General features: G+C 34.9%; 1 protein-coding gene across 1 annotated transcript in view; it reads left to right on the forward strand.

Annotated features, from left to right (window-relative positions):
- Positions 1–15109, forward strand: part of LOC117984568 (uncharacterized) — a 48731-nt gene that overhangs the window by 30130 nt on the left and 3492 nt on the right. Inside the window, exon 4 of the mRNA XM_034971195.2 lies at positions 5876–5977. Within this exon, the coding sequence (XP_034827086.1) occupies positions 5876–5977 (102 nt within the window). The remainder of the gene's footprint in view (positions 1–5875; positions 5978–15109) is intronic.

Raw genomic sequence — 15109 nt, forward strand, 5'->3', positions numbered from 1 at the left:
TAGTAGGCATTATAATATAATTTTGTTCGTTCGTTGCTGTGCACTGATAAATTTTCATACGAAAAACGTGACACCCGAAGTTACGTTAATCTTGCCTTTGTATGGAGATGTTAAATTACGACGTTTGACAATCCATACTAAATCACAGATTAGATCCTCCAACGCTCATGTCATGTTATAGGTATAAGGAACAACAAGTTTAACAATCCGCCGTCGTCAGCTTAGGGATAGAACTTCGTGAGGTTCTTAGTTGGTAGGATTCCGACATAATAAATGTGCTCCCCTACGGCCGGTGGTATCCATGCTAGGTATAGGTAGACCAGGATCTCATGAAAAGTACGGAAATAAAATTCCAAAGTTAGCAACACTCTGTGGTGAATATTGTTACCTACTCAGTGTCATAGTGAAAATCATTTGTTTTTTTTAAATATTGCCTATGTCTATTTGTCATAATATTTTGGTCTTACGATAAGACTACAAGAAAAAAAATTCAAGATCGATCTGCGGAAATTGTATATACCTACAATAATCACAAACTTTATATTAAATGAAAGTTTTGTATGTAAGTAGGTAGTTACACAGCTAACATTGATTTTCCTAAAAGTTGTTAAATTATGGGTTCTACCTTCCTGATTGGAATAAATTACATTAATTGATCAACGAAAATCATTAATTCATTATTATTTTTTGTCCACTGTTTGAGTGACAAAAACATTAGCAGTCACATACCATTCTAAAAGTTCATTTTATAGATTCAATGGCCGTTTGTGATGCATTTTTATTTAGTTAATTCATAAAAGTGACCGGATTTTTTATGGTCCTCGTCTCACACTAATGTTAAATTATGCTGACCAAAGATCCTGACGCACTTACTGACTGACTCATTGCCTAGCCCAAACTTTCAGCTGTGCACATTGGTTCCCTTTAGAATGTACGTAGAAAGGAATAAAGCCGGATTTAGGGCGGTCACTAGTACCTACTAAAATATTACAGCTCAAATTCCTTTACGAATGTTGTTTGTATTTTACAATCTTTTACACTCTTCTTAGACACGAGGAACGTAATATATAACACCTATTATTAAGTACGATATCATATCAAATCGTAAAACTATGCATCTATCACTAAATACCAAACTATAGTTTTCATTCATAGTTTTTTACCCTTGGCCTTGGCTCGTGCCTTTGGGTGACAATGGTTATTTACCATGATTAATCAATTAATTCTATAGTTTAATCGAGGTCAAGTTTTCTGAACGAAACAAAAAAATCTCAGGAAGGAAGAAGGGTCATTCGTTAATTAGTGTTAGGTTAGCTGACCATTAATAGAGTTTTACTACGCTTTTGTAAAATAGTTTCACATGTTCTGGTTAAGGGTAGTCAGCACAGGGTCATCATCATCATTATCTCAACTCATCGCCAGCCCACTACTGAGCACGGGTCTCTTCTCAGAATGAGAACTGTGTAGGCCATAGTCCACCATGCTGGCCAAGTGCAATTGACAGACTTCACATGCCTTTCAAATCATTATGGAAAACTGATACTGAAAAGTGATATTTAAACGCTGAAAACGCACAATAACTTACTCCGAAAAGTTGGTGCATGCCCGAGATCTGAATCCCAGACCCCGGACCCTACTAAGCTGTTCCATTGTATTTGGAACGTGTGAAAGCACTGACGTTTACTCCAGTGAAGATATTTTATACAAAAGATAAACTCAAAGCTAGAAGGCCACGCGACAATCGCTCTGGGCAAAAAGTGTCTACGCAACGTAACGCCAATAAAACATTCCTAACTACACGGTGAAATTAACCTTGCAAATAAACTACTTAGTTGAAATCGGTACAAGGGTGTCTTTTTGTTGATAACCTTTCTAAACGGTGTCGGCGAGAACAATGGACTTAGTCACATTATTGGTACTTTCGAACAGGATAACTGGAAATTTAATGAAACCGAGACGAATAAAGCGGCCATTACCAGATTATTACAATGACTAATGCGCGGTAATATTAAAGCTTAAATGTCTAGCTCTTGAGACATTAAACCTAACCGCCAATAATGGTTCTAGTTCAAGCCGTGTTGAATAGTTACTTTTTGGAAGTCTATGTACATCATACAACAAGCTTGCTTTGTTATGAACTACTAGCTGACTAGCTGATGCCCGCGACTTCGGCCGCGTGGATTTAAGTTTTTACAAATCCCGTGAAATTTCTTTAACTTCCCGGCATAAAATGTAGCCCATGTCACTCCCCAGGTTTTTAACTATAGGTACCCCATTGCAAAAAATTACGTCAATCCGTTGCTTCGTTGCGACATGATTGAAGGACAAATCATAAACCAATAAACCAACAAACCAACATATTCGAAAGTACTTGTAAAAGTTTATTTGAATAAAAAAGATTTTTATTTATTTATTTATTTATTTAACATCAAACACACTTTCACATTAATTAATATGGGTAGTGAAGTGATAAGAAATAGATCATGTAGACTGAAAGTGCTGTATTATGCAAATATCCTAAAATGCTTTTTTAATCCTTGATTTTGAATACCACTGATGAAGTCGTGTAATTTGAGTTGACTCGCTACTAATAGTCTGAAGAAAATTGTTAGTAGGTACGAGGTAATATCAATAATAAACCCACGCATGCGAAGCCCTATTCAGCTTACAATGGCAGTATTTCTACTTCCTCAGTCATATTATGAGTGAGGAAGTAGAGCAATGACCCTTCTTATAATCACGGCCAAGTATCTAATTTGTCGAATAGATTAATATATTATGAACATGTTATTTATTACTAGATGTTGCCCGCGATTTCATTCGCGTGTCTTTAGATTCTTGTAAATCCCGTAGGAACTCTTTGATTATCCGAGATAGAACTAGCCTATGTCAGTTTCCGGGATGCAAGCTATCTATGTGCCAAAATCGGTTGAACGAATGGACCTTTAAGAATCCGGTAGAAAGATTTTGATTTTCCGGGATAAATAGAAGCCCATGTCTATCATTTTCTGTCATTGTCTGACGTAAGCTAACTCTGTACTAATTTTATCAAAATCGGTTAATTTGATGGGCTGTGAAAAGCTAGCAGACAGACAGACATTTTTGCATTTATCATAATATTAGTATGGATTAACAATATTTATGACTAAGTACCTAGGTACTAATATTAGGTTGTAAGATATTATTATCCTAGATTATTATGTTTATAGTTTATTATTTTTACTAAACAAAAGTTAGTAAATTAATCTACTTCTTTTAACTAACTCTACAAAACTTATAAAACTATTACCTAAGTATAAAGTTTCCCTAAACGTAGCGTAATGGATACAATCAAATTGAATCCGATAATATTATAATAATTAGTCACATAAGCCTCGAGTAGTAAAAGGAAACCAAGGAAACGAAGTTGGATATTACAATTTACACTAGTTGCTATGTGAACAGCATTATAAAGTTACAATCATTTTAATTAACGTTAATTTGTACTAGTTTATAGTTTTAAAGGCAGCTGTAAAATATCTGTCAGTACCTACTGATACATGTAATAATTGTTAGAGTCACAATAAAGGTATCTCGACTCTCGATAACGTCTTTTCCAATAATATATTACTCAATTCAAAATAATCAGAGCATACAAGTTGGATTCTAAGAAGAGAAACAGTAGGTAAACGTTTTCACGAAGCTGAAACGGAAAACCGTAAAAAAATATCGAACCGGATGGAGATTTCAAGCACTATTTTGTAATTTAACTTTACTGGAACTCCTGACTGTGACTTTATAAGTAATCATGCCATTATGTTTTGGATTTGATGAACGAAGTTAGCGATGTTTTAATCTATTTGTTTTTTTGTTTGTCTTTCCTTTCACGGCTTAACTAAGCAACCAATCGACCTGATTTTAGGCATTGAGATAGTGAAAGGGACGGAGAGTAACATAGGCTACTTTATATCCTAGAAAATCAAAGAGTTTCCACAGGATTTTTAAAAACCTAAATCATCAGCTTAGGTATAACACATGTACCTACCACACATGTATGTAACATATTGTATGTAATACATAATACAATCAAATTAATTTATTTGTGCCATTGCGTCATGAGTGCATGCCATCCAAAGTATAGATCCAAGTTCTAAAAAGACACAGATTAAATTATACAGTTTCTATTATTTCATGCAAGTTATAACAGTGTGAGGTAGGATAGTTTTGATGTATTCGAGATAAAGGATATGTAACAACTATCTCTAGACCTGTAATGTTATTATGATAACGTGTTTTAAACGTGTGACATTGAAAAGAGACTCAAGAAACAAAGGTGGCTGACTGCGTTTGAATTAATATATTTAAACGATCTTATCTAGTACCTAGTATCTAGTATACACATATATAATACTATTGAAAACATATTTTATATCCGCTTAAGATATATATGAATATAATCATATACATAAGGAAAAGTGAAATGGATTAGGTACTTAAATGTGGTGGATTTGCGAGTTAAGATTCCAGTTTAAAATACAGATCCAAATGCTACTAAAGTATTTATAAAACATAAGAATACCTACTATTTTTTACATTACCGAAGCACAAAATATAAAATAATTCTCTTAACTTTTTTGGTGCTTTCCATTAGATATTCAAGAGAGTCCCAAAATCCAAGACCTTACATTTACTTAGGTTAAGAAGAGGAAAAACTGTTTAAAACCTTCTTCATTCAATAAATTAAATCTAATCGATTTTGTCGTTGTTTTTGTAGACGTAAAAGAATCAATCACGAGCCGTTGTACTTTTTGAAGTCGATAAAAAGCGTGAACAATAAATTATATAAGCACTCCTAAATAACAACGTTATCATAGTTGTTGTACACTTTTTATTTACATTTAATGATCCTCTCAGTATTCTGAAATGACAGTGCTTTATTATATTACAATTATTAGTGGTCATGATAGGTTTATAGGTAAAAAATATGACAGGTATTCAAAAGATCCTTACAATAGCATCTTGGATGTAAACTACAAGTCATCGTATTTGTTAAGCGTTATGTAAAATGTGGGTAAATCCTAGTTACTATATTATGTGCAAAGAGTAAATATTTACACATAAAATCTGTCATCTGGTTTCGAAAACTTTATATAACGAGAAAGTTTTTGGCACAAATTCACAAGATTTTAGTTATGTTTACGAGTTAATTAATTCGCGATCATGTTAATGATATGTAGAGAGTTAAAAATATTTAATAAGAACCATCTATAAAATTATCTTATGCAAACTTAATCTGTGTTGAATTTGCAATGTTTGTCAAACTATTTTCATTGACTTTGAAATGTGGAAACTGAAGTGTTGCTTACGACATTATTTTGTAAAATTTTGCTATTATCATCATCATTATCATTAATCCATTGCCAGTCCACTAATGAGCAATGGTCTCCGCTCAGAATGAGATGGGCTTAGGCCATTGTCCACCAAGCTCACCAAGTGTGGATGCAAAGGTGTGTTAAGTCTGACATTATGGAGAACTCTCAGGCATGAAGGTTTATTGGCACTAACTTGACACGCCTAAATGTCGAGAACGAACAAAACTGCAATTTAAATTACACTCTCAATAAGTACAAGTTTGAAATGAAAATCATAACCTGTGAATTACCCGGAAAATCAAAGAGTTCCCATGGGATTTTTAAAAACCTAATTCGACGCGATCAAAGTCACGGGCATCATCTAGTTAATAATAATATGAGAACCAAACTTAGTATAATATAATATGGAAACCACTGTGGAGCGCGCTAGGGAAACTTCTCTTGAAGTTCTGGTGTAGTTTACGTACTTATAAAGAAAATGTTTATAATATAAAAACCCTAAATATTTTTTATATCTTTTCCAGGCCCAGTTGTGTTCCCCTCTTCGCCTGCCGGAGACCCGGACCAAACCAGCGGTGTTGTCATTGGCGCCTCAGGCTATGGCTTCGCGGCCCCAAATTCGCAAGGTAAATACGGGCGATAGACACATTGATAACTTAGCAAATTGTAGTTAGAACTAATAAAACAACCAAATGAGATAACTCAAATCTGCCATCTTAGTATCCAGCCTTTATTTTCAAGTATTATGGAAAAGGTATCACCCAGACAAATAAGCTCTACGCTCTTTCTCACACTTATCTATTCTTCATGTTTTCGTTTTTCTAATAATTTTCGTTCAATAATATTGTTATAAGTACTATTTTTTATTATTAAAAATTCATTAAACTTTATTTAAAATTTCTTTAATAAATAGAGAACTATTGAATATTCTATATTTTCTTATGTCGTTGGTAACTCTTCATTTCATTTTATTACATACCTACTTGTCATCTATAAAATCATCACATTTGTATAGTCCGTACAAAATGACTTCGCACGTACCATTTTAACTCTACGGGTCAACTGTCATTGTCAAAAGTACGGTTGGGATCACCTTTAAATCAAGGACTAAAATCGTACTTTTGACATGATAATTGACACATAAAGCTAAAATGGCGCCTGAGAAGTCATTTTATACGCATAATAAGATTTATTTATCCTTACTTTGAGTGTTAATCTGTAATTTTTAGTTACATAATTAGGCACATTTTTAGTTTTTAGTTATCTCATTTAGGTTATTTCAAAACCCTACCCAGTTTGTTGGTAATAGCATTTTTTTAAATTGATCCTCATTGGGGATTGGTTATAAAATAGCATGATCTTTAATTTATTTCTTTGTAAATTGTGTATAAGGTGTGAACGCTTAACTAGTTAAATGCATGGTTTGTTAATTTGCACTTTATTGTTCTTAATCAGAACTTAATTCTTGTTTGTACTGAATGTAAATAAAAAGTAAAAAAAAAACAGTTTATGTCGGATTTGAAATATAAGGTTTTTGAAGGGAATTTTGTTAAATTATTTTTAAGTATTATTGTTTGTTGTACAGCTGTAAATCAAATAATTGTAAATATACCTATTTATTATTTAATACTTACAATAAAAAATAAGATATGGTAACTGTTTTATTAGTCATCCTTAATTTAAGATTGCACATAAACGCATGAATATGAATTGGGTACGAGACGTGCAAGGAGGGCAATAATTTATTAATATTTAAACTTATTAACTTTCTTGTAACTATATTATGTATATAGAATAAAACTTTTCCATAATATCATAGTTAAATAAGATTTATATAAACGACGATAATAATAAGAATGCAAACAATTGCATCCTTATGAGAAAAAATAGGATTCTAAGCACAAGTTTTCAGGTGTGAACATAACATATAATAATATCGACAATACCCAGAGAAACTTTCAGCTTTTATAAAATAACGAAGGTCTGGCACGCGCTGGCTCTAAGTTTATTAGGGAGTAGTTGGGTTTAATAATCGAAATCATTACTTTACCAATACAACGAGTGCATAATGCAACGTTATGCGCAGGCCACATTGGAAGCTAAGTTCGTTTCGCTTCGCTCATGTCTCTACCGGCGCGTCTTTTCATACTTCGGTTCACACCGCGAACTACAGAATCTACTCATGTGCTACAGTGCTACAGAGCTAAACTAAGCCAGCGATTCGTACCTTAATTAGCGAGCGAAACGAACTTAGTTTCTTTTCGCTTCGCTCCCAATGTGGCCTACGCTTTGCTGATAATGTTACGAGTTTAATTCGGCCGGAACAAGGTTGGTACTATGGAATCTGGTTAGAATTACTATTGTGCTATGAGGTAGTGATAATTTCCTTATGAATCACTGGCCTGCGGTCGAATTATATCCTAATGTAATGAAAAGTAGCGTTCCGGCAACGCACAAACGACAGTCTGACCTTCGCAATGCCGGATCAACGCATTATAAAACTAGTTTCCATTTGAGTTTATAACCTGCGTTTTTTCATAGTCAGCTGTTGCCTACTGTCTTATGACCTATACTGTTGTAGTCAGTGATATTATATCATCGTCGTCATCATGACCAACCTATCGCCGCCGGCTCACTACTGAGCACGGGTCTCGTCTCTGAGTGAGAATGGTCTAGGCCATAGTCCGCCTCACTGGCCCAGTGCGGATTGGCAGACTTCACACACCTTTGAGAACATTATGGAAAACTCTCACTCATGTAGGGTTTCCTCACGATCTTTTATATAATTTATAATCCATGATATAATTTTATAAACTGAATTTTATATTTTTCGATTCCTCATTGCTAATACTATCTTGTTTATACATTTTAAGTTTTTTTCTCGTTTGGTGTAAAATACTGTATGTATCAGACTTCATTCACGACAGTGCTAACTCGTACACCCAAACATTCAATTTGGATCCCCTTAATCTCTTTAAACCCTTCGCAACACGGTCAAACGCATTTTAATTATGAAATTGACATATCACAATGTAAGGTTTCTGTGCTGATTGCCGACAAAAATGTATTAATTGCGACTATATAAGACAATATTGTCTTTTAATGGAAGTTCTCTCCATGAATTTATGCCTAATTTTTGGGCTACTTATAAAACGTTTTATATATAGATTAAAATAAACTAATAAATAGGTAGGTAGGTATACCTACTATTTATTATGTTGCGGTTTATAAAAACAACAAAAACCGGCCAAGTGCGAATCAGACTCGCGCACTGAGGGCTCCGTACTACAATCGTATTTTATCGACATTTTGCACGATAAATCAAAAACTACTTACTAGATAGATCTCGTTCAAACCAATTTTAGGTGGAAGTTTGCATGGTAATGTACATCATAGATTTTTTTTAATTTCATCATTCACTTATTTTAGAAGTTACAGGGGGGAGGACACATTTTACCACTTTGGAAGTGTCTCTCGCGCAAAATATTCAGTTTACAAAAAAATTATATAAGAAACCTCAATATCATTTTTGAAGACCTATGCATAGATACCCCACACGTATGGGTTTGATGAAAAAAAATATTTCTGAGTTTCAGTTCTAAGTATGAGGAACCCTCAAAATTTATTGTTTTTTTTCTATTTTTGTGTGAAAATCTTAATGCGGTTCACAGAATACATCTTCTTACCAAGTTTCAATAGTATAGTTCTTATAATATGTAGTTTCGGAAAAAATTGGCTGTGACATACGGACGGACAGCCAGACATGACGAATCTATAAGGGTTCCGTTTTTTGCCATTCAGCTACGGAACCCTAAAAAGACAGACACTTCAATTTTATTTATTAGTATAGAGTATAGGTTAGTTTGTGTAAGTTGCGATGCGACTGTCGCTAACGTACGTAATGATTAGGGTTCAAAGTGGGATCATTGACGCATCCATTCTATGATTTAATAAAAGAGTTTGGACTTATAAAATTAATTGGAATCCCCAAAAACCCGCCTCAGCCATTTTTGGGCCGACCTTTTTGATATTTGTCTAATGCATATTTATATGTTTGCCTTCAAAAACGCAGGGTCCCATGTGTGCCTTTTAAATTAATTCGTATCGGTAAAAGCGTGTGCTTTCGACCCTATAAAATATATTGTACACACTTTAATGAATAACGGAATTTGAAACAATGTAACATGGCTGTAATTTTCAGGTTTGTTGCCTTAATTGTGGCCTACAGTCTGAAAGTTGTACGTTTGCATTTTAACGTCTCTTTTAGTAAGATCTCCCGTGCCCGAATGGGGCACAATTTAAAGAATTGTAGTGTTATCATAGTGTTATATTGTACCTACTATAGGTATATTTAATGCTAGGTATGCTACCAGCTAGCCGTGGTATTCTAAGTAGATGTTGTTAAGAGTACTTTCTACGGTAGCTACAAGTCATGCGTGAGATTACGCTATTTCCAGCCTGCATTTCGGGCAGGAGTCAGGATATACCTACTCAAGAGCAAGATAGGCGATGTTTTGGCAACGCAAACCTACGCAAAACTTTAGTTTTGTTACCTTGGATACCTATATTATTATTTCGCAAAACTTATCGATAACTTTAAACAAACTAAAGACATTTGAAATTATTATTAAGTAGTTACAAGGGTACAAGTTTGTGCAATTCACGAAGGCGAGTGTACTTTACTTGTGGTTACGTCGTATACAATGGCATTGTGTAAGTGTGCGTGCATGTTGGACCAATCAGTTGCGAGCAAGCGCTCGCAAACGCACACATAATACTGTACCTTACTTATACCACCTTATACCGATACAACTTAACACAAGCATGAGCCACTCGCCCTCGTGAAATGCAAGAACTATACAAGTAGTATGAAGAATTAAGTAAGATAGGTATGCCTTGACGTTGTTAGATACTATTGCAATTTTGAAGATTCTAATGATTCTAATATTATATTAACCTTATTTACGCACGAATTTGTTCTAAAATTTACGCTAAATAGCAATGTTTCAAGGGTCACAACTTTATATAATTTTCTAGATATATTTTTGTTGTAGGGCATAGATAATGATGCGATAAATCAATCTGTGGCTTAGTTTTAGAACTAGAACAGAGAAAAAAAAAATTTTATTAGCACAATACATTTGTATGGAGAAGCGCATGTGGATAATAAAGCCGCTTAAAATCTGAGCAGTAATGAATAATGTTCACAACAAATTATATTTAAATTATCATGTCAAAACTTGATAAGTGCTTGTAATTGTATAAATTCTTGCAGAACTGAGATGCATTTAAATTTTCGTCATCATTTAATTGAAATAAAATTTATAAGACAACAGCAACACGTAGGCCTAATTTAAAAACGTAAAAGTATGTAATCACAAGTCAATCAAACACTTAAACTTACAAAAGCAATTACTTTATATTCTTATCAATTTAATTGGTTCATGAATCTTATAAATATTATGACACGTCAGAGCAATAGGTAATGCTTACTAAATCACGAATTTCGTAAGTCATTGCGTCATATTTGGGGATGTAAAGCAGCATATTAAGGCCTATAGGTACGCTAAGCGGACTTTTTCCTACGAGGATCTTAGGGTGTATTTCCACTCAAGCAAATCAAGTGGAGACTAGAGACGTCTGTTTCGGCCAATCAGATTATCGAGAGATAAAATTACCACGTCATACAGTTTATTAAAAAAACTTTTACAAGTGCTTTTGAATTATCAAGAGAATATACCACTTGCACTGGTTCGGAATGCCCTTCCTACCGTGAAGAACTAAGTAATTACAGTAAACTCGACAGTTGCCATTTTCTGATAGTTTAGAATTTTATAATTAAATAATAAGCGCACGATATATTATATAAAAGGAAAAGCTGACTGACTGATTGATCTATCAACGCACAGCTCAAACCACTGCGGACTATTATGACGTGGACATCCGCTAGGATTTTTGAAATTTCAACCCATAAGGGGGTAAAATCGGTCTGAAATTTGTGCAATTCCACGCGGAAGAAATCGCGGGTTTAAGCTAGTATTAACTTAAAATAAAATTATAATAGCTACCTCTATGAAGCTCTCCAGCTAGTGTTTGACAAACAAATGGACAGAATTTTAATCCTAGTGTAACCTTCGGTTAACAGTAAATCCGTAAATAGTACCTACCTATCTGCAAATATAATATCCATACTTAAAACTTATGTTTTTAACCTTTTAGTCTATTGAATAATGCATTTTAGTATGATTTGAAAATTTTAAGTGAATTCTTGCATATTTCGTGACACTATTTTATTACTGGGCTCGCCCATGAGAGCCTTGCTTGCTATTAGTTGATTATGGAAATTATTTTCGTATAATTCTCTGTGACAGTAGGTACCTACAGGAAAAACTGTTGGGCTTTCTGTATCAAGTTATTTAAAAATGGAGATATTTACCTACGTTTGCTACATGGGCTGTGATTATCATGGGCTGATGTAGCAAACGTAGAAGACTAGCATGAGTACAAATTTCTTGAAAATACACCTTCAATAAAAATATTGTGGTCCAATTAATGAAAGTAAGTGTCCTTTGAAATTGCATAAATTATCCTACGCATTTAGGTAAGCACCTGTTGCTATTGCAGTGTACGAATACCAGAAATATTTAATAATGATTTAAATGTATAATATTGTGTAAGATAATTGCACTAGATATCTGTGCTATAATTATTGCAATGTTGTCCTAGTGTTGTTCTACTTGTTTTCTATCCTAGTTGATTAGGTAGTTCTATTTCATAACTTATTTACTTACCTACTTATAAAACATTGCTACTATTCAAGAATACCAGGATAAATAAGCTTCTTATGCTATAATCCGCTAAACTAGGCGGTGCAACCTGTAAATCTCTAGTCAGCATACTCTATGAACCGCCAGCCCTCCCACTACTACACCTGCAACTAAGCAAGTAATATACCCAACACTTTTTAACAACACGCATACCTTGAAACAATAAACTACGCTCGATTTAAGCAATAATTGCATTGCAATGAACTTCAAAAGGTCTGCCAACCCGCACTTGGACAGCGTGGAGGACTATGACCAACCCCTTCTCATACTGAGAGGAGACCCGTGCTCTGTAGTGAGCCGGCGATAGGTTGATCATGATGATCTCCAAAAGATGCTGCGGTGCCGAAGTGAACCATGCGTATAGCGTGTTTGATGGGTGGTTGTGTGGTGGTGGTGCATATTGCTTGCTTTTTCTGCATGTTTCGTATCAGCTGGGTAGACGGTGCATAGCGCAAGCTGCACGTTTTATCGGATTATAGCAAAACAAGCTTATGTTCACGACTTCGTCTGCGTGGACTACACAAATTTCAATCCCCTGTATTACCCCTTTAGAGGTTGAATTTTCAAAAATCCTTTCTTAGCGGATGTCTACGTCATATGCTTTTCAGCCTGACCCGTCCAGTCTGCGTTGAAACAGCTCAAACAGCTGAGCGTTGATAGACCAGTCAGTCAGTCAGTCAGCTTTTCCTTTATATATATAATATATATAATTATAAACTTGTTGTTGTTCCTTTTGTATTAGACTTCAGTTCAGCAATTCAACGCCGGCTTCAACAGCTCAGAAACTTGGTTCTAAAACGTCATTAAATCTGATCTGATTGAAGATCATTGCCTGATACCTAGTAAATGTTTTTGCTGATTAAGGTGACCTTAGACTGCTGCGCAATGCATAGTTTAGCTTACCTGAAAGGTATGTAAACAGTTACTTTTACTTGTATTTACCTTAATATGTAGCAGTATGTAGCAGTACCTACTTATGTAGCAATGTCAAGCGTCAAAGAGCGCCCTTTGACATAGATATAATTGTGGAATTATAACATTCCTGTAAATAAATTTATTATTTATTTATTACTATGTAGGTATCCTGCACCTCTTTTACTTCAAAGTAAGAGTTGTGTGATATGACAAAGATAAACATTATTAATCAGCAGGTAGGTACAAGCATTTAGTGAAGTTGAGATCATTTTGAGGGTAGTTGCATATTTTAGTCATATTAGCTTAATGCCAACTCTAGTGGTAGATGACTAACAAAGACTTTGATTAGAGAATGTGTACAACAGAATTAGCACCCAACTTTAAAAAATAAAATCCCTAGTAAAACAATCTGGTTTCGAAAAATAAGAAAGAGTCTCGCGATAAAGTCAGGTTGAATTAGAACTTCTATAATACAATTATGTGCCTATTACCCATTCATAGCACATGTTCAGGCATAGGAAAGGATAATAAAATATACTAGGCTATGTTAAAACAAAAGAATATACGTACTTATCTGTTTTTAAGACCCGCAATATTTCAAGTTAAAGAAAGCTCTATATAAATACAATATTTAATATCAAAGCACTTCGACAAAAATTTAATAAAATCTCAGTTTAAATTAATTTAAGTAGGTACTTCTAACGTCGCAATCCGCTAACAATGTTTGTTTAAACGCATTTAGGGGTAGAATCGCCTGTCCCATGTCGAATTTCACGCTTGTCGGAACGGAAATGCACAAAGTTTCCTTTTGTGGTGTTCTCATAATAACTGGAGAGCTGGTGGGAAAATCTGTGGAAATTAATATAAATAATTTCAGCCACGGCGCGGCGGCCAATATCAACGGAGCAGACTACGCAAGAGGTTTTATAGTGCAAAAATGTGTGTACAAACATGGGGATACTCTCTACTTACTCTTATATTACGATATGACTTCAATCCGATAGACTGTGAGAGTTCAGTATCGCTACCGGTCGCTGTGCCGTTGCCAGCGCCGGCGGTCGCGTTTATATTATAAGTATTTTCATTAATTTGACCTCCTGCTACTGCCGTCGTCACCGATAAAGACCTTTAATGCACCGCATGTCGCCGCGAAGACGAAACGCTACTTCAGCGTACCTAGCACTCATTTAATACGTCTTATAGGTCAGGTGGTCCGACTTACAGTACTCGGCCGTTACGTATACAGCACCGTTTCCTCTTTCTAAAAGTCGATGTAAAATATTTCCTATATTTTACATCGATCTTTAGAAAGAGGTACGGTTTACAGTACGGATACGGTGTCACATAGGTATGAGTGACAGAGACAACGCTCTACAAAGCCGAAATCTTATTCTAAAGGTCGATGTAGAATATTTATTACCGGGTACGGTACAGGTTTATATTGCCATGTTAGGGGAGGTAGAGAACACACATTAGTGACTTCCAGTTGTAACCAAGTGCCTCCTATAAATTTTCCACCAGCTCACGGTTTATAAGTTGATTTGTGACGGTGCAACCCTTCCACACGGCGCCGCGGCGTCGAGACGCTACTTCCGCGCGGCACTCTTTTGATAAGTCTGTCGCTTTGATATTTTGATGTTCGGACAGTTGTTACATGCGAATTTTATTTTCAAGTTTTCTCATAGGTAAACTTAAAAAAATATATTTCGTCCAATTCAAGCGAATTAATTCGAAGCCAAGACGCAGTTATTTTTTGATAATCCCTTAAACTCATGTATGCAGTTCTTTTTTGATAATCCCTTAAACTACTGTATGAGCTCGACATACGGTTGAAATTGATACTAGTATAATGAAAACAATACGGAAGAGACAGAATAGGGATGCGGGGCGTCCGTCGTAGTTACGCCGCGGCTGTTTAAATGCCGAAGAAAATAAAACTTAGGTTGGGTTGTTACCAAAATGACGCTGCGCCCCCATTCCACTTCACCTTGCCGGTGTGAATTTGCAGCTAAGTTT

This window comes from Maniola hyperantus, chromosome 8, assembly GCF_902806685.2.
Source record: "Maniola hyperantus chromosome 8, iAphHyp1.2, whole genome shotgun sequence".
NCBI classification, from domain to species: Eukaryota; Metazoa; Arthropoda; class Insecta; order Lepidoptera; family Nymphalidae; genus Maniola; species Maniola hyperantus.